The following is a 20460-nucleotide window of genomic DNA, read 5'->3' on the forward strand; positions in this document are numbered from 1 at the left end:
GGCATAAATGAGTCCTGTTGGGCGTAATGCGTGAGTGGAAGATCCCACCCCCTGGGAATGAGGCCAGAACGGGGTGCTGCGAGGCAATGGGCAGCAGGGACGGAAAGGGAAATATGACAGAGACAGCCAGCTTTTGCTTTAAGATCTACTCTGAGGGCTCGGCGGCGTGCTCTAGTGCCTAAAGTCCTCACCTTGAACATGCCGGGATCCCATATGGACGCTGGTTCTAATCCCGGCAGCTCCACTTCCCATCCAGCTCCCTGTTTGTGACCTGGGAAAGCAGTCGAGGACGGCCAAAAGCCTTGGGACCCCGCACCTGTGGAGGAGACCTGGAAAGAAGTTCCTGGTGCCTGGCTTTGGATCGGCGCAGCACCGGCCGTTGTGGTCACTTGGGGGGCGTGAATCATCGGATGGAAGATCTTCCTGTCTGTCTCTCCTCCTCTCTGTATACCTACTTTGAGAGGGACAGAGATCTTTGCGTCTGCTGGATAGCGCCCCCAGATGGCTGGCTGCAACAGAAGCCGCGAGCCAGGAACTCCAGCTAGGTCTTCCACAGGGTGGCAGAGACCCAAGCCCTCCGGCCACCTTTCTGTCCCTCCGCTGGCACATCAGCAGAGAGTTGAACTAGAAGTGAAGTCAGGACTCGAACCAGCAGTGTTCCTATGTAAGTGGCCCTCCAAAGCAATGGCTTAACCCACTGGGCCACAAGCCAGCGTCGGATCAGACGTGGTGAGCCGACTCACCCATGGCCTCACTGACCTCCAAGAAAAGTGCTGAATGAAGAGACAAAACCAGACGTGCATCTTAGATGTAACATGTTTATTTTCTTTACACTCAAGTAAGTCTGCGTGGTCAGCCCTTGTCTCTCCCAGCTGGGTCCCCAGCCCCGAACTGACACACACACCACAGGTCACATTTACTCTCGCTGGGGAGCACGGGGAGCCCCTAGGCTTTGGCGGCTGACTTGTAATGGGTGAGCGTGCGGGCGGAAGGGTCGGTGGCATTGATCCACTTGGGCATCCAGTAATGGGTCAGCCAGTCGGCCCGGCCTGGGTAGTGGCGCTCGAAGATCTGTCGGTAGTAATAGCCCTCCTTGGTTTTCGGGGTATTGAAGGGAAACTTCTGGGCCGCCGCTGCCATCATCGCGTCGTCAACCTGCAGGACAAACAGCCTCAGAGCCACACAGCTCTCCACCGGCCCGGGGACTCTCGTGTGTTTCTCCTGCCTTCGTGGAACCAAAAAGTGAAGAGAAGAAACTGCGCAAGCGGCTCTCTGCATCACGGATCTCTTAGAGATTATTAGAGCAGTCAGGGGCCGTGGGGGCGTGGTGAGCTGCAAGGAGCCTCACCTTGCACATTCCTAATTCTTAGCGGCTCAGAGCGCTACAGTCGGCTGGGCCCAATGATATCTCCCTCCCAGCAAATGTCACATGTGTCAAGTGAAGGCCAGGGACCACAAATTATTCAGCCCCTTTGCTCCTTTGGGTCTAAGATACTATTCTGTATGTTTCAGGCTCCCTAACTCTTTTACAGTTTTTATAAAGGACTTGAGGAACCATGAGCCAATTCTGTATACATAAAATGCTCAAACTGAAGGCGAGAGGGGTCACGATTCAAGCCGCGCGTCCCAGCCCTCCCACCGCACACAGGTGCTTTACCTGATGCTCGACATATTCCTGCAAAATCTTAAACCAGGAATTCTTCACTGAGGTTATCCCGTCACTGAAGGCTTCCTTCGGTCTCCAGAGAATCTCTTTGGGGATCAGGTTGGAGTCCTCAAATGTCTCTCGTAGGAGGTGTTTTTCTATCCCGTTCTGGCACAGAACAAAGGCCCATCAGAGCGAGGCTGTGGCCCGGCGGGCGGCCGCGGCTCTCCCAAGCTGCCGTGCTTACCTTTGGCACTCTCATTTCCGGGGGCAGAGACAAGTAATAGGAGGAGAACCGGTGATCCAGGAATGGAACTCTCAGCTCCAGACTGGAATGACAGAGGGAGAAAAACCCACATCACAGCGGGCAGGCAACACCCCTCGCCAGGGTCCAGCAACCAGAATCTGGTTACAAGTAAGATTACAAAGTCCTGGGAAAATGCACTCTATACTAACGGATAAATACAAAACATCTGCATGAAGGTGATGTGCACCGCCTCATCCCGGAAGTGAGACGGACAACTTAAAGCTGTTAGGTTTGCATTCCCTTCCATGAACACTTGAACGCATGTCTGACCGTTGAGAATGCACCCTGAGGCTGGTGCTACCGCACAGTGGGCTAAGCTTCTGCCTGCAGCACTGGCTCTTCTGCTTCCCAACCAGCTCCCTGCTAATGCGCCTGGGAAAGCAGCTGAAGATGGCTCAGGTGCTTGGGCCCCTGCACTCATGTGGGAGCCTCAGATAAAGTCCTGGGCTCCTGGGGTCACACCAAATCACACCTGGATATTGTGGCCACTCAGGGGGCGAACCAGCGGAGGGAAGATCTCTCTCATCTCCCCCTCCCCACCTCCATCTATCCCCATCTCTGTAATTCTAAAGTCCAATGAATAAATAAATAAATCTTTTTTTTAAAAAAAAATCACCTTGCCTAGACCCTTCCAATTAGAAAGGTTTTTTTCTAGAAGAACCCACCTCTTTTCCTATTAACAACTCTATTACTAAGTGATGGACAATTTATACAAGCCACATTCCACACCATTTGTCCCCTGAACCCTCGTGTTCTCATGAAAGACCAACAGAATAAAAGTGACAAACAAGTTCATTCCTCAACCCCATATTTAATTATTTCCAAGTGTGATTCCACAGAGGCAGCTAAGGCATTTAATGTCAGTTGTTGATCATGAATAAGAAGAATCTTCATTGTTTTTCTATTCATGAAAGTGAAATCTGAAACCCAAAGGACCCTGGGCTTTCTAGCCTACGCTGGACCTCGCTTCCGGCCTCTGCTTGGCATCCCTGGCATCACGCAGGCATGGCGAGTGCTCAGGGTGGGCTGTGTGGATTTTACAACCTTTGCTTCTCTGGAACAGACTTGGCAAAGGCTGCCCCAGCCTTGCCTCCAGGCTGTTCTGACGCCTTTGAGGCGACCCGTGAGGCAGGTGCTCAGCCTCAAGATGTCAGTCAGACACCCACATGCCACATCCCTGGGCTCACGTGTGAGTCCTAACTCGACCCGATTCCAGACCCCTGGGGCAGCAGGCCATGGCTCAAGGAGTTTGGTGCCACCATCCACGTTAGATACTTGGCCTGAGTCCCCAGCTCCTGGCTTCAGCCCAGCCTCTCCCGGGCCATCAAAGGCATCTGTGATGGAGTGAACCAGCTGATGGGAGGCTGTTGTCTTTCCTTCTGTAACATTTTTTAAAAGCACACACAGCGTGTAGATGTACGCCGCATGCAACGCGAGCCACAGCAGCTGGGCTTTGCATCTGGCACTGTGCGAAGAGACAAGGATGACCTTCTCTGTAGAAATCACAACTCGTAGCTTTTAACCAACTAAATTAAAAAGAGAAAACCAGCTAATGGGCTTTTTGGTTTCCTAATTTCTTTCTGTCCTCTTCTCTTTGACAGTGCGTCCTAAAGTCCTAAGTTACCCGTGGGCGGCGGTGGTGCGATCCGCACGGAGGACGTCAAACAGGTACAGCTCCCGCAGCAGCCTCTCGCTCTCCTCCTCGGCCTCCTCGGCAGAAGGGGCCTAAGTCACGGACACACAGCTCAGACACAGAACAGAACAGAGGGCCAGGCCACCACGTGGCTCACCCCCACCCGGCTCAGAGCGCCGCTCCCAGTCCCGGCTCGCCCGCCTCTGATGTCACTCCCACACTAACACACCTGGGGTGACGGTGGTGATCCCACGCGCCAGGGTCCCTGCCTCTCCCTGTCCGTCTGCCTTTCAAATAAGGAAGTGAATCTTAAATAAGGAAGTTAATACTTATTCATACTCTGCAACAGCCCCAAGGCTACAGAAGATGAAGGAATGTCACAAAAGTGATTCTTCTGCTTCAACAGTTTTTAAATATGTATTCACTTATTTGAAAGGGACAGTGACAGAGTGGGAGAGAGAACTCTCACCTGCTGCTGCTCTCCCATAAACCATTACAACAGCCAGCACTGGGCCAGGCAGAAACCAGGAGCCGGAGCTAACCCCAGGTCTGCTGCCTTCCCAGGCACATGAGCAGGAACTGGACTGGAAGTGGAGCAGCCAGGACTCAACGTGGCTCTCTCCACTATGGGATCCTAGTATCAGAAATGGCGGCTTAACACAACGCCAACCCCTTTTAATTAGTTCTAAAGAATAACAATTATCTGACACTAAAGCAACTTCTTTCTTTCCCAAGAAAACACAGAGCAGGCACTAACAGATTTCCTCATCTAAACTCACAGGATGCTCGGCGATCTTAATGTTTACCCCAAACTGGCAACAGAAAAGATCGAACAGGGCATGCCTTCTTTACTGTGGCTCGAGATACACCCACCCAAAGGCCTTACCTTGTGAAAATAGATGTAACCCTGGGTCAGCTCATCCGATCCCTCCCCCGAGAAGATCACCACGCTGTCTGTGTTCTTGCGAATGTACTTGGAAATTAAATACATCCCTTCAATGAGAGAAATAACCATCAACATGAGATGGCATCCGGAACTAACCACCCTCAACTGCGTCATCAATGTAGCTTCCAAAACAACGACCCCAAGAGGGGCTTGCAAGCAGCGAAGGCAGCACCTACACTGCCAGGACGACGACCCAGGGCCGTCCTACGATGCTGAAAGTTATCAAATTCCTACCTCGAAATTCGCTCTGTACCATGCCCTTCATGTGGGTATGCCCATACAAAATAATGAAGTCAGTCATTCCTAACTTTGTTCTTTTTTCTGCTGCCACTCCCCATTTCTCGAATTCCACATGTGGTTCAGGAGACTTCATGTATGAAGCCCTGCCTGCCTGCCTGGTGCCTACCCCGTAGGCCTCGAAACAAGGACTTCTCCATTTAGCTTGACTGGACCTCCCTCAGGAGCCTTTCAACTTTTTCTTTTTCTAATCCTATTAAACCCTATAAAACTGCGGCAACACGGACCCACTGTGTGTCTATTTACTGGGCTCTGCGGGGTCAGAACCTTGGTCATCCCTATGACATTTTTGCTCTGTCTAGCAAGTCCCTTAAAAAGACAGGCATACTGGGGTGAGTGTGTAGCTGAGTGGCTCAACAAGCCTCCACTGCACGGTGGAGAGCCTGGGCTCCATGCCCAACCCCGGCTCCTGACCCCATCTTCCTGTAGACCGGGTGGGGAGGAACAGTGATGAGTAATGGTTCTCCCCGGCCCCCAGCTTGAGGTCCCATGAGCCACAACTCTTAGAAGCACTCACTCACTTGCTCTCTCTCCCTCTCTCAATCTGTCTCTGTTAGCAGCCCAGGCTCCACCTGAGCCAGAGTCTCTAGTCCAGTGTCCAGAACCAGCTCCGTCGGCAGGTGGCACTAGCTGGTGACTGACAGGTTCTATGATGGGACGTTTTCTAAAATAAGGATCCCTTAGTGAAGATGCACAGCATCACAGAGCCACGTCCCCATTTTCTTCAGACTGTAGCCTGAGGACATTAATACTGAAGAGGGAGGGCGGCTGGGAAGCAGGTGCCCAGGCAGTGACCCTAATGTGGCAGCTGAACCATGCACTTACTGTTAACTTACTAAAGAGTCAGGACTTCTCAAATGGCCATAAGCAATCAGTAACAGGAATTCCATCTGTATTCATTCACGAACAATGCTTCTTAAACGGTCGCTTGAACTAGCATACTGAAAGTGTGACGCTTCTTCAGTGATTAAAAAGAAACCCTTTTCTGTATCATGAAACTCCTTACCTACTGAAGCACGAACTGTCGTGATGTCGTAAGTTTCCAAGGAAAATATGACCTCATCCAGGGCCTGAATGCCCTCCTCTGAGTTAAAGAGGACTTCGTGGTGTTCACTTCCAATGTGGTTTGCTACCTGAGTGCAGGAAGAAATAACCATACCCGTGTTATTACCAGAAGTCCATATGGAGGTGAAACAAGGCAACAGGCGTTGGACACAGTACCGAAGATGCCCCTGAGGCTGCCTGGATCCCCACATCACCGTGCCCAGGCTGCAGCTGCCCCCCTCTCCTGACCCCAGCTTCCCACTAATGCCCACGCCAGGAGGCAGCAGGTGGTGGCTCAAGTAAGTGGTTCCCTGCCACCCACGCAAGAAACCAGACTGAATTCCCTGCTCCCAGCTTCAGCCTGGCAGAGCCCCAGCTATTTCCGGCATTTGGGAAGTGAACCGTCCACTGGGAACCCAGGCTTGTGTATCTGTCTCTCTTTCCCCTCTCTGCCTCACTAATGAATAATGAAGAAAAAAGAAAGAATGCAGGAGAGTAGTTCCCAAAGCATTGTGAATTAACAACAGCAGAAAACATGGCAAACCGAGGGGGGAGGATTCTCCAGACCGCACCACGAACTCCCCAGCCTGGGCCTTGCCCACCAGTGTGCCAGCCCCACACTCACACGTTCAGCCACAAGCAGACCCCACCAGCTCGTCCCACTCTCACGCTTCAAACAGGAAAAAGGCTCCCAGTGCACGTCCCTTCCTCCCCAGGCATTTGCTTCCTCTTCCTCCCCCCTCTCTCTGGGCTATTACAATGCCACTCTAACCCCGGCCTCCTTTGGCCCCTGCTGAAATGGCTGGTATTTCCATATGGTCTGCTACTCTCCAGAGCTCTTTCAGAAGCCCCATCCTAACCACCGTACACTGGACTGCACTCTAGATCTTTCTCCTCGTTCTCAGGTCTTCCAGAGCAGGGGGTCAGTCTCGGGCACACTGCATGCGCACAAGGTGCCCTGGACCCCTGGCTCTGAACACCGCATTCTATACACAACCGAAACCAGCACACTAGGGGCTCAGGTCCCGTGCTACACATGCAGTATGAATTGCCACATATTCACTTCAAAACTGTACCATCACACACAAGGGTGGGGACCCGGGTGACCATAGGTGACAAGACTCTAAAGCCACAGCCTTGAGCAGGAAAACGGCTTGTGGAGCACTGCCTAGGCCGTGGGGATGAGCAATCCCAGATTCCAGCACAGTGGACAGCTGAAGGCATGAGCTTTATGCAACAATCACCCAAGTCCCCACAGCAGCTGCAGAGGGCCCACCAGCACTGAGCCTACCCTCCTGGCACGCAGGCTGCTCTCCCGCCACCGGGGCAGGGAGAGACAGCGTCCTACCTTCCTCGCGGCCAGCAGATCGGGGCTGTCCTCCATGCCGATGGCAAAAGTCTGCAGCGCGTACTGCACCTTGGCCTCCTTCAGCTGCTTCAACAGCGTGGCAGCCACGAGGCTGGAGTCCAGACCCCCTGCAGGCAAGATGGCCATGTCCTTGAGATGGCACTGGAGCGACTTGCACTCAAGATCCCCCAGTACCGTCAGCCGAAAGCGACACTGAGAAGGGGGGACAGCCAACGATACCCTGCAGCAGCGCTAACTGTACTGCCATTTGGGGGCTTCCCAGCACAGCAAGTGTAGCCACTGCTTTCAGGACACCTGCACCCGAGAGTGCAGTGCCGGTTCCAGTCTCAGCCACTATACTTCACAGCCAGCTTCCTGTCAATGCGCCTAGGAGAGCAGCAGATGACAGCTCACGTGGCTGGGATCTCCTCCCCAAATGGCAGACCCCGCAGCAGTCCTGTCTCCAGGCTCCAGGCTTCAGACTAGCCTGGAACAGACTGTTGCAGCCATGTGGGGAGTGAACTAATGGTGGAAGATTGGTCTCTCTCATTCCCTAACTTTCAAATAAAAAAAAGAATATCAATCTTAAAAGAAAAATAGCTACACAGTATTCAAAAAATGTATATTCACTCATTCTTTAATAAAAATTTTTACAACTATAAAGAACAGATTTTGTGCATTTCATATGCACCATCTAGCTCCTTTTTATATTATATATACACCAAAATACGCTATAGTATAACCATGAATACTAAATACAGCTTGTGAAAAACTTTTTCATGGGTCCAGCATGGTAGCCTAATGGCTAAAGTTGTCGCCTTGCATGCACCAGGAACCTATATGGGACATTGTGTACCGGCTGCCCTACTTCCCACCCAGCTCCCTGCTTGTGGCCTGCAAAAGCAGTGGAGGATGGCCCAAAGCCTTGGGACCCTGCACCCATGTGGGAGACCTGGAGGCTCCTGGCTCCTGGCTTTGGATCGGCTCAGTCCAGCCATTGCGGCCACTTGGGGAGTGAACCAGTAGAAGGAAGATTGTCCTCTCTGTCTCTCCTCCTCACTGTATATCTTTCCAATAAAAATAAATAAATCTTTTTTTAAAAATTTCATTTTATAATGAAAGATTAATCATATAGCAAACATTCTACCATGAAAACCTTGGGGACAGAGGCTAACCGTTTCTTCCCAGGCTGGCAGTCCCCTCCGGTCGCCCTCACCTGACAAGAGGCAGGCGATCCTCCGGTCGGTCATCAGCCGCTTCCTCACGGCGTTGTCAAAAAGGATCCGGAGGTTGCTCTTCACCGTTTCTATCTCAAAGCCTATAAACACGGCAAATAAACGGATCAGCTCCATGGGAGCCTGGCCTGAACCAGCTTCCAGGACGGCATGCACGCCCTCCACGGCCACCGTGATGGCACCTGTGCAGCCTCGGAATCGGGGCGCACTACCGCCCTGGAAAGCGGGGAGCCAGGTCTTCAAGCTGCAGTCCTTCCATTCCTCCGGAAGGCAGGGAGGGGAGCGGGATGGGAGCAGGTGGGCGAGGAGTTGTTACCTGGGAAGAGCTTCTCCACACTGTCGTAGAGGGCGTGCAGGGGCTCATCCCTGCAGTGATGGTATTTGACCATTTCCACGGAGGCGACTTTGCCATTCGGCTTCAAATCCAAAACTTCGTAGTGGCCCGGAAGAAAGGGCTCCACTTTCAAGAAGGGGGTGGTGGAGTGCTTCAGCGTAACCAGCCCTGGCAGGTTGAAGCACAGCCTTATTGAAATCAGCTCTGCATGGCACCCACCGCAACTCTCTGAGATAGGTGCCACCCTCTAAATGCCAATCCAATTTCTCTTTGATACAAACACATGTCAGTTTCATAAGCAAAAGAGGGAAACCATTTCCGTTTACCTAAAACCCTGCCGTCCACTTGCTAGTAAGACAACAGCGGCTTAGAAACATGCACCAAATTATGCAGACTTCAACTCAAAGCAACATCTCCTGCATTCAGTTTCTTTTCCAAGGATGGGATCTAGGGGCTGGCATTGGGCCTAGCCATGAAGATGACAGCTGGGACACGCGCTCATCCCATGTGGGAGTCCTGGGTTCAGGAACCGCTCCTGGCTCCCCACTCCAGCTTTCTGGGAAGTCAGACTTGGGGAAGCCGCAGGAATGGCTGCCACCCACATGGGAGGACGGGGCTGAGTTCTTGGCTCTGGGCATTGGTCTGGTACTGCTCTTTGTGGGCACCTGGAGAGTGAAGGCAGATGGGAGCTCTCTGTCCCCTTTGCTACATGTTAAAAAAGATTTTTTTAATGCGTTCCCTATAAAAAAAAAAAAGCAAGCATATAAAAATATCTAAGCTATTTATGAAGCGAAGGGATGAACCTGAGCCTGAACTTTGTAGTTCTTTTCGGTCATCACTGAGATATTTTAATACAACTGCCTGGGCCCTAATCTTGTAACAAACAAACCCGTCGGCTAACAGGGGAGCTGAAGCCGGACGTGAGAAGTCAAGTGTGTATCCCCGCGCGGTCATACACTGTGACTGACACTGGACACTTCAGATTTCATCAGCAAGTTCTTACAGGCAGTGACCAAACGGCCATCAGCGTGACCTCTGACGAGCACGAGACCCCCAAGGTCCTCTGGCAAACAGTCACAGCATGTCCACACGGGACACTCACAATTTACCAGCTGAGCGTCAAGTTCAAAGTCCAGACAAAGGCCTCTGCTGCCCTCCCAGTGAGCTTGGGGTGGGGGGCCAGGGAGCCAACGAGGACCTGACCAGGGAGTGCTCTGCCCAGAGCAGGACTCGGCAGGCTACCCCAAAGGGCTGAGAAAGGAAGACACACAGGTCCCAGGCCCATCCGGTGTGGAAGAGGGCAGGGCTGAGGAGGAAGGGAACACAAAACCCCAGAATAAGTTTGGTTGAAGACTCTCCCTGTAGCTGAGGAGACCCAGTGCAAGGACCAGCCTGCTTCTCCAGGCCGCTCTAACAGTGCTAGGGGGAACAGAACGCTTGAAAATGTGGCTACTGGGCCATACCCCACTTCCCCATCGATTCAGATCGTCTTTCTCTCCTTTCAATCAGGCCATATGGTTTCCATAGCACAACTTTTGTGCTTGTTTTGTTAAATTTCTCCCCAAATATTTTATCCTTTTCAATTTCTATTGTAAATAAATTTCTTTTCTGATTGTTCCCTGGTACTGGGTAAAAGCTGCTTTCGTAGCTTTTCGAGCTTCTGTCCTGCAACTCCACCGAACATCGTGCTGAAATTTGTGTCTAGAATATTCAGTATGAGTAAACTGTAAAAAGATCCGCTCTAAGATGAATAATTCAAAAAATGGGCAAGCAAACTAGGGCACAGCTATAGAGTGACTGTTATTTAGCCATTTAATTTTTTTAAAGTTATTAAGGCATGAAAAGACACAGAGCAATTTTAAGTGTACTTTCCTAAGTAAAAGCAGTCATTCTGAAAAGGATACATCCCACATGATCCCAAGTACATGACATACCAGGAAAAGTGACATCATGGTGGCTGTAAATAGATCAGTATTAAAGAATTCAGGATGAGGAAGAGGGGCAAAATGAGCAAGTGGATCCCAAGAGACTTTCAGGACAATAAACTATCCCATATAATACCATAAAGACTAGCATTTTGTGAAACTCCTAAAACCACTAACTTCAGTTAACAGTAATATGTTAGTATCCATTCATAAATTCTAAGCAACGTAGTACAGGAAGGCAAGCATTCAAGGCAAGGGAAACTGGCTGAATGGCCAGGAGCTCATGGAAGCTCTCTGTACTTTTGCTCAACTTCTTTGAAACCTGAAACTAATCTAAAAATTATTCCATTAACTTTTTTGTTTTAATTAGATGAACCCAAAAGGGAGTGGGAGGGAGGAGGGGAAGGAGGAGAAGATGTCCCTGTACAGACATTTCTACAAAGAAGGAATAAAATGGCCAACACTCAAAGAAGCCGGACATTACTGCAAGCTGGGCAAGGCCAAGCATGTGAGAGTGCTTCACACACACTACAACGGCTGGAGACACAGCCAGCCAAGTGCTGAGGATGCAGAAAACCAGGACCCTTCAGAGCTGCTGGGAAGACAGAGGGAGGCAGCCACCCCGGCCAACAGAATGGCAGTTCCTCAACAACTTAGGTAGAACCCAGCAGTTCCCCTTGCAGGTAAACATCCAAGACTGTCCGACCACATAATAGCAGCAGTATTCATGCTAACCAAAACAGAGAAAGAGCACAAAAACCCATCACTTGACAGATAAACTTGGAAGCTGCCAGAGGCTGAGATAGGGCTAGGGGGCAAACATGATAAACGGTGAAGGGTGGGCATGACAGCTAAGGGGCACAGTAGTTCTTTGTGAAGTGATTAAAAAAAAAAAAAGCCAAAATGACTGGGCTTTCAAATATCCATGGCTATCCATTAAGCTAAACATGTTAAGTAGGTGAAATACTTGGTGTGTGAACTGCCGATCAATAACCGAGTTTTTACAATGTGGGCGTAACCGGGGGCTCTACCGGTGTCGCAGTACAGCAAATGCAACACTGCAGAGCAACATGGGTAAACTGCAAACAGATGCAGGATCGCACCAGATGCAAGGCTGCTGGCAACACCGAAAAAGAGGGACGCCTACTAGGGATTCCTCGTCCAGCCCTCAAGGATCGAGTCTCAGCGGTGTATTTTCAAACACAAAGTTTAGAGGATCGTGATCCGGTCAGTCAGGGGATCAAAGATACGATCTGGAAAAAAAACCCACGGGTGTGACGGTAAGGAAAATCAACAGAAAAATCCCACGAGTACCTTTAGCTTCTGAACACACAGCCAAAAATCCATCTTCAGTCATGGCTTTAAACAGCGGTCTGACTCCGTAAGTATCTCTACCCAGGAACACCTTCTTGTTGGCAGTGTCCAGTAAGATGAACGCAAACACTCCGTCCAGCATGCAGATGGTCTGCTCAATGCCTCCTTTGTCGTAAAGGTGTAGGATGATCTCACCATCCACTTTGGTCTGGTATTCAAATCCAAAGTGATGCTGCATCTTAAGGAAGCAACAGCAAAACACAGCGTTAGAATCCTCGTGCACACGTTAATAATGCTTTATGCCAAAGACGCTTCGGTTACACCTGTGCTCCAACAGTCCTTCGATTCTGAAGAATCAACTCACAATTCTGCAACATTTTTACAACACCAAGCTGAACCCTGAAATTTTTAGCTGCATCCTGAAAAGCAGAATATATAGTAACATACCAGAATAACAACTGGGCAGCGCAAATGCATACTCATGGTATATCATGCAGGTAAAACAAATATTCACATACACATGGATGTTAATAGGTTGGCTGGCTGCCTGGAACCTCACAATGTGTTTTCCACGGCTGTAAACTTTTAATTTGAGAACAAAACTTAAGCTGAGGCTCTGCCAGTTCAGCCTCTAACTCCTACCTATGAAAATACAAAGTAGAGAACAACTTGGCAGCATTCCGTGAAAACTGAATGTCTCAGCACAGTGACACACACACGGCCCAAAGCACACGTGCTGGCCAAGGGGAAGGCTGGCACATTCACTCCTTCCATCCCTGTAGCAGCATCCCTTGTCCCCGCCATCACAGCAGGGCGGGGCAATCAAGGTGCACCCACACTCTCCCACACACCTCTGCCAACTGTGGGGGGCAGAGGCCTGGCGTGGCCCTCTTGGTATCTGCGCTCATGTACTCAATTGGCAATGGAGAAGCTACTGTGAAATCCGGTGAGAATCCTGGAGGACTTTAAACATTTCCAACATGCTTTTGAATATTAAACAGTAAGCCCATGGGAATAGGGCGGCTACATAAATAGGCTTCACAGCCTAACTGGTTTCACAGTTTGTGAATTTGGAAGTAGGCAGCTATGCGGTCAGAGCCTTCAACGTAGATGCTAGATTCCATCAGGCACTAGTTCGCCCACTGTCTCTCAATCTCTCTCCCTCACCTTGCTCTGTTCTGCTCCGCTTTATCTAAAGTCAGCTCATGGAATTGAGGCAGTGCTACAGCCAGCCATGTGGGGTCCTGGCTCACAGACCCATGAGCTCACTGACCCACCTCCCCCATAAAGAACACCTCGGGGGAGTAAGTCCCATCTTGAGGGCTTTTTCCAGAAATCCCAGGACCTGAAAAAGAAGTGATTGCCACCTGGGCGAGCCCACTTTGCCATCTTCATAATTCCTGAAACTTGATCTTACGATCGAAGCAGAGCCGTGCACAAGCCAGAGACCTGCACATGAGCCCAATGTGCACATCTCACCCCAACCTCCAACTGTAAAATCCTTTATCCATCAAGGAGTTGGGCCATCGAGCCACCACTGCCGGCTCCTGGCTCTGCACTTTGCAATAAACCTGCTTCCTTCGGCCACCCAGTGCCAGCGGCTGCCTTGCCGCACATTGGATGGGCCGGCTCAGGTTTAGGAAGCTCTATGACCAATTTGTCTTTATGCATTGGTAGACTTGTTCAGAAACTGGCTTTGGCTGTGTCCACGTATTAACCCTCCTGGCTCTGCGACACCAAAGGCGGGTGCCTGTCACTGGCAGGTGCAGCTGGGAAGCAGGCTGATCCTTCTGGGCTTTTGCACCTGCAGGATAAATATTCCTAAAGCACTGGATGACACCAGTAATGAACAACTCCCTAAATCTTCCCTACCACCCTGCCCCAATCACCTGTCTTTGACCTAAATCTGCAGGTAACTTACTCAGGAGAAGGACTCCTTGGAGGACACCCAAGTGTGAGACCAGGATGGAGTGAGTTCCTGGTTCCTGGCTTCAACCCAGCCGGACAGACTGCTGTGGCCAGAGAGGGAGTGAATGAACTAACGGAACTGCAGTCTCAGTCTCTCCCTTTCTAGTAAATAAATATGTAAACCTTTTTTTTTTTAATGCATGGGATGCAACTTTTTTGGTAGCAAACCTCTCTTTCAATTCCTTTTTCCAGGAGCCAGCTGAAGCCCCCTCCTATGCCTCGGGACACTCTGAACCTGCCTGAAGCCGTCCACTGAGCATACTCAGAGTGTTCAGGGAGGTTGCAGGAAGAAAAGGGAAAAAACACAGCAAGCTTGGCTAACCTGGAGTGGAAATACTTTAGAATAATTAACTTTTGGTAATAAATTTTTAAGGAAATGAACAGAAGCAAAACCGTGATCCCGTAATAAAAGGCATTTTCCATCTCAATTAAGGCAGAAAAGCCAGCCTGGATTAGCATACCATAACCTGGCATTCTCAGGCATGAACTCTGACAAATGAGATCATGAACATGAAAAGGCTTTGAAAGTAGCCAGCATCATACGACATGTGTAATAAACACTACAGTAACCAACAGGCTCTGAGGTGTCATCCAGACGCTCTCCGGTTTGGACCTGCTTACCGTCTTATGGTTATAGATTTCACCGTTGTAACAAAGCCACAAATACGGGAATTTCTTCACTCGAATTGGCTGCATCCCAAACAGCTGGTCAACCACTGCCAACCGATGAAATCCAAAGCAGCAGTTGGTGTATCCATTGACGTTCTCAAAACGAAATGCATCTGGACCCCTGTGTGCAATCTTCATCGCACTCAGACACTGAACAGACAGGCAGTCATCGCTGCCAAAGAGGGCCCAGATGCCACACATGGCGCCCGGAGTGACAGGCTCTCTACAGAGAGAAAAAGAGAACAAATGTTCAATACCCAGTCCAAGTGTGCATTAAGTCCTGATGCCAGAAACTTGCATAACACTTCCAACACTGAGATAGAAACCAGAAACCATCTTATCAACAGCAGGTTTCCATTAGGCTGCCAGGTGGACATGAGCAGACAGTGACTTAATTCACTTAGAAATACCATAATTGATGAATGACCTTTACATCTAAGGAGACACACAGCAGCTTGGCACCCACCAGCACCTACGTCCTCCCCCGGGGGGCGGGCAGGCTGCACTCTCTCAGCAGGTGAAGTTTGCTCTCCAGTCACAAGGCCACAGGGACAGATGCCTCCAGGTACAACTTTCCCATGCCAGAATCTCAAAAGCCTTCAAGGACCCCACAATCCCCTAGAGTCCCACTAAGCATCTTTGAGGATTTACCGCCCCCTCTTGGACCAAGTGTAAGCAGAATGGAGTGGTGGAGCGGTAGACCAGAAGGTCACACTGCTGAAGCATAATACCAAAACACACAGTTCATATAAGCATTTCACAAGCTTTAGCTTACCTCTAAATGATCTGTTCAAATGTGCTGAAGGAAAGCCTAAAGAGAAAAACAAAGTGATATAATGAAATATTAGATATCCTGGCCTTGGAACAAACATAACATGCACATAGAAAATGTTCCCCATCAAAATGTCCTGGAGTGGGCATCTGGTGCAGGATAAAGATGCAGCTTAGCGGTACAGCAAGTTAAGCTACTGCCTGTAGTGCCCACATCCCATATGCGCACAGGGTCTACTCCCAACCGCTGTGCTTCCAAGCCAGCTCCCTACTAATGTGCCTGGGAAGGGGAGGATGGCCCAAGTGTTTGGGCTACTGACCCCCATGAGGGACCCAGACTTTAAACTGGGCAGTCCCAGCCACTTCTCTCTCTCTCCTCTCTGCTGCTTTGCCTTTCAAACAACCGAATAAACATTTTAATAATAATAATAATAATGTGAGGAGTCAGATGGGCTAAGAGGCAGTTAGGGTCTCTGGGCCCTGGTGACGTTACTGTTTAAAATATAAAATCTTGCTTCTCCCCATCGCTTATCCTTCCAGAAGCAAGTTCATCCTAGCCTCCTCCCCGCCCTCCCCAAGTCTCCTGGCGTGAGAACAGAGACAAAGTCAACAAAAGCAAGGAGACACAGCCTAGAGCAGCCCCCACCTCCGAGTTCCTGTCAGGGGAACGGCGTCTGAGATTTCATCTTATCGGGATGGCAGGAGGAAGCCACCTCTCACACATTTATGACGTCCATAATGCCCAGAGCAAAGTGCCAGACCTGGCTGCCCAGGACGCAGGAGTTCCCCTTTTTCTTCTTTGTTTTCTGCCCTCCCAGGAGTCCTGCTGATCCTCCTCTCCCGAGATGGTCCCTGGAAGACCCCACTCCCACCAGTTCCTCGGATTTTCCTCCCTTGGATCTGCTCCTACCACTACGGGGCTGGGTCCACCTGGAGCCAGGAGCCAGGAGCCAGGACTCCAGATAGTTCGAGGATACTCTAAAATGACAGGAATCCTTGGGTGTTATTTATTTCATTTTTGGTACCTAAATGAACCACAGCTCTGGCTGGCCATTCCCTGCGACAAAACTGAGGTTATGGGAAACAACATCATTTCAAGTATCTTGAAAACCAAGTGTCACACATCCCGGGCCCTCTATTCCACGCACCTGCCAAGAGCCCATAATGAAGGGTGACTTAGACTGAAAACTGCAGAGATACGTGAAGTTCCATTCAGGAGCAACCTCTCTTTGACCTATTCCAAGTCTAAAATGTCTCCACCTAGAGCACCAGCAGCCCGTGTGGGTGCTAATTTGAGTCCTGACTGCTCTGCTTCTGATCCAGCTCACTGCTGGTGGCCTGGAAGTGCTAGGGGCCCTGCAATGGTGTGGATGACCAAGAGGAAACTACAGGCACCCCACTTCAGACCAGCCAGGCTCCGGTCATTGTGGCTAATTGGGGAGTGAACCAGCAGATGCTAGATAGCGCCCTCTCGCTCTTGCTCTCTCTCCTCTCTGTAACTCTTTCAACTCATGTAACTCTATTTTACATGATTCTGAGCCCAGCGCCATGGCCTAGTGGCTAAAGTCCTCACCTTGAATGTGCCGGGATCCCATACAGGTGCCGGTTCCAATGCTGGCAGCCCCGTTTCCCATCAAACTACCTGCTTGTGGCCTAGGAAAGCAGTCAAGGACAGCCCAAAGCCTTGGGACCCTACACCCTTGTGGGAGACCGGGAAGAGCTCCTGGATCCTGGCTTCAGATCAGCGTAGCACTGGCTGTTGCAGTCACTTGGGGATGTTTCCGTCTTTCCTCTCTCTTTCTCTCTCTCTCTCTATATATAAAACTTTGCAATGAAACTAAATAAATCTTTTAAAAATATATTACATGATTCTTATAACGGACTGGGAAAGTGATTTGAAAGCCAAGTTAATTCTCAGCAAATCATCAACGAAACCCATGTGAATGTCATTTGGTGAGTAACGCTCCTCAGTCTGCTAGAGGCACACACTGACCACTAGACTGAATGTGGGAAAAGGCAAACACGTTTGTGAAGTACACCAGTTTCTCCAGCGAGGACGCAGCAGCTTAAAACCCAACCTCTTCTTTTCACTGGAACCAGTCTTTGTGGAGCAAAGGTCCCACCTGCAGTGCTTTCCCCAGCTCCACTCATCATCCATGTTTCCTAACTTCCACAGCAATGCCTCCAACAGAAATAGAAGCCACATGTCTAATTTCAAACTTATGTGCAGTCCCATCCAAAAAAAAAAAAAAAAGACAAAGGTCATTTTAAACATAGTTTAAGTCATTATACACAAAATGGCATCGTCTCAAACTCATAATCGGTATAAACATTGTGTTTGCACAAGACAGTGAGTACTGCTTATGACTGTCACGATCCAGTACATTCTACTCTCACAACACCAGCTCAGTCCGGCTAGTCGGGCTGGCAGGAGCTCCATTAGCCACTACCAAATTGGACAGCGCCATTTCAGAGCAATCAGCTCAAGTCACACCCCAGGTAAAATCTCCGCCAACCCCTGGACAGGCGCAAGCCCTATTTCATTTGGAATTCCTCTGACAACTACGCCACGGTTCCTTGAAAATGGAGTTATCGGGGCTTCCAAAATACTACCAGTCAAGACATCAGGGCAGAGGACAGGCAAAAGACCAAAGAGGCCACCCGCCAGAAGAAACCGCCCCCATTTCGTAACCCTGTACAAAATCTTAATCCAAAGGTAGCCCTACAGAATAGCCAGTCACCAGGGAAACGACGCTCTGCGGGGTTCCTCTGCCTTCAGGCTGCCTTAGTCGCCCGGTCACTCTAAACAGATGCCTGCTTGGATTGACCGGCGGGTTCCTCGCTGGGCCCCGCAGACTGCAGAGGAGGAGCGCTAGGGGAGGCAAGAAGGGGCAGACTCCAGCCTGAGCCCCACAGCTGTCACTCTCCTTGCAGGGCCTGGGAAAAGTGACCGGCCTGTGCCAGGGCCACGTGCGCACTGCAGCCAGTCGGCGGCAGAGCCCTCGGACTGCGAAAATCGTCCTAGACTTCGACGCCATCACCTAGGGGCCGACCCAGGCTGTCTGCGCGCACCTCCTGTCCAGAATCGCCGCGCCTCGGGGCTGCTGCAGTCGCGCCATCGTCCGGCGCACCCGGACCTTAGGCTCTCCCCAGCCGCTGGCCCGCAGGTGCGCAACAATCGGGAGGCGCCGCCCCGCCCGGGGTCCGGCGGTATCCGACAGCGCCGCCGCGCATCCCTGTCCCGGGCTTACCTTGGCTCCTAAGGTCAGGGCCGCGCGGTGCAGGCCGAGCGACAACCTTCTGGGCCGGTCTGACCGTCTCCGGCTCGCGAAATGCGTGCGCGAAGTTTCATCATGTCCGCGAGCGCCAACCAGCGCGCGGGGCGGGGCCAGCGCACGCACGCCGGGCCGGGGCGGGGCGCGGGTGCGAGCGCGCGCGGGGGAGTCCTGCGTGGACCCTTGCTGGACCCCCCGCGCCCTGGGGCATCCTGCACGCTGGGCTGCCCAGCACGGACCTTCCCACACGTGCTTTGTTCCTAGCGAGGTTACCGGCTGGGGCTGCAGGTGCCACGTTCACCCTGCATTTTGAGGACTCCAGTTATGCCTCCCTGTGGGTTATCAAAGCCATATTCTTGTCCCATCTGTTTCTGTTTGAACTTGATTGTGAACCGGCTGCCTTTAAAGGGACTGAGTTGGGAGTCCAAATTGTGCCTTAACTTGTGCGGCTCTGTTGGTCCTAGGAACGCTAGTTTTCTAGCTTTAAAATAAGGAAAGTCAGTGGGACCCTGATTAAACCGCTGGGAAACCTTCGTCCCAGGTGAGCACAGATTCAAGTGCCCATCTCCGCTCCCTGCCGAGGGAGAGCAGAGCACAGCAGCCAAGATGGCACAACTACTTGAGCCCCTACCACCCACCTGGGAGACCTTGGTGGAGCTCCCAGCGCCTGGCTTCAGCCTGGCCCAACCCTGGCTACCGCGATTCTCTGAGACTCAAACCAGCAAACGGAAGAACTGTCCCTCTCTCTAACTCTGCCTTTCACATAAAGAAACAAACCCCTTTAAAAAAAAAAAAAATAGGAGGGCCCAGTGCGATAGCCTAGTGGCTAAAGTTCTTGCCTTGAATGAGCCAGGATCCCATATGGACGCCAGTTCTAATCCCGGCAGCCCCACTTCCCACCTAGCTTCCTGCTTGTGTCCTGGGAAAGCAATTAAAGACGTCCCAAAGCCTTGGGCCCCGGAAATCTAGACAAAGCACTGGGCTCCTGGCTTCGGATTGACTCAGCTCTGGAGCTCAGTTATGGCCGCTTGGGGAATGAATCATTGGACGAAAGATCTTCCTCTCTGTCTCTCCTCTTCTCTAAATATCTACCTTTCCAATAAAAATAATAAATCTTAAAAATAATAAGAATAAAATTAAAAAACTAAAGCGGTATCTTCCAGTTCTGAAATTCTGTGATGAGACATTCTCATAACCATGTCATTTAGAGAGGGAAATTGATGTTTTCCTTTGTACGCTGCCAAGGGAACTCATTGAAAGTCAAGATTACTCGCAGTGCGTAGCGCGTTGCGTAGTCTTCATTAGAGGTCAGTTGCCCAGCTTCACTGCCCTTGGTCCTTGGGGCTGCAGGTAGCATCAGCCAGGTGTGCCGTCCGTGTCCACCAGCTGCTCTCCTGGTCACGCTGCACCCAGGAGTGTAGAATGACCAGGCAGCCAGGCTGACCATACACCCCGGATGGCAGGAGGCTGGCGCGCCGTCCTTGTTTTCACTGAACATGAGGAATTAAACGCTTTTTCTGCAGGATTACTGTAAAGTTGACCTGTCCCCGTTCATTACCTGCCCTGAGAATTCGAATCTCTCGTTTTAAGAGCACGGTTGGGCTGCCTTCGGAAAGGAGACAGAAACAAATGCTTAACGTGCCGGCTTTCAGAAGAGCTACAGCAAAGCAGTACATGAAGCCAAGATAGACTCATGGCTCTTGAACATTGTAACTGCAAAGATTTCTTCTAGACTGAAAAAAAGAAATT

General features: G+C 50.7%; 1 protein-coding gene across 1 annotated transcript; it reads right to left on the reverse strand.

The window, feature by feature from the left end:
• Positions 1-804: 804 nt before the first annotated feature.
• Positions 805-18784, reverse strand: ASNS (asparagine synthetase (glutamine-hydrolyzing)). The gene is made up of 13 exons (XM_040964956.1): positions 18688-18784; positions 15441-15476; positions 14618-14888; positions 12029-12266; positions 8772-8957; positions 8437-8538; positions 7221-7348; positions 5835-5961; positions 4472-4578; positions 3577-3677; positions 1893-1974; positions 1658-1813; positions 805-1155 (listed from the first exon to the last, which is right to left on the reverse strand). Exons 3-13 carry the CDS (start codon positions 14864-14866, stop codon positions 946-948), a joined length of 1686 nt encoding a protein of 561 aa, XP_040820890.1. The 5' UTR covers positions 14867-14888; positions 15441-15476; positions 18688-18784; the 3' UTR covers positions 805-945.
• Positions 18785-20460: the final 1676 nt, after the last annotated feature.

Source organism: Ochotona curzoniae, unplaced genomic scaffold (genome assembly GCF_017591425.1).
Source record: "Ochotona curzoniae isolate NIBS_2020 unplaced genomic scaffold, NIBS_Ocur_1.0 scaffold_3835, whole genome shotgun sequence".
In the NCBI taxonomy this organism is placed as follows: Eukaryota; Metazoa; Chordata; class Mammalia; order Lagomorpha; family Ochotonidae; genus Ochotona; species Ochotona curzoniae.

Bases quoted from the DNA above. Each gene is read 5' to 3' on its own strand.
- ASNS (XM_040964956.1), bottom strand. From the start codon at position 14,866: ATGTGTGGCATCTGGGCCCTCTTTGGCAGCGATGACTGCCTGTCTGTT. The intron at 3,678-4,471 runs GTAAGGCCTTTG...TCCGTGACTTAG, and splicing joins GTTACATCTATTTTCACAAG to GCCCCTTCTGCCGAGGAGGC. The intron at 1,814-1,892 runs GTAAGCACGGCA...GTTCTGTGCCAG, and splicing joins CGGAAATGAGAGTGCCAAAG to AACGGGATAGAAAAACACCT.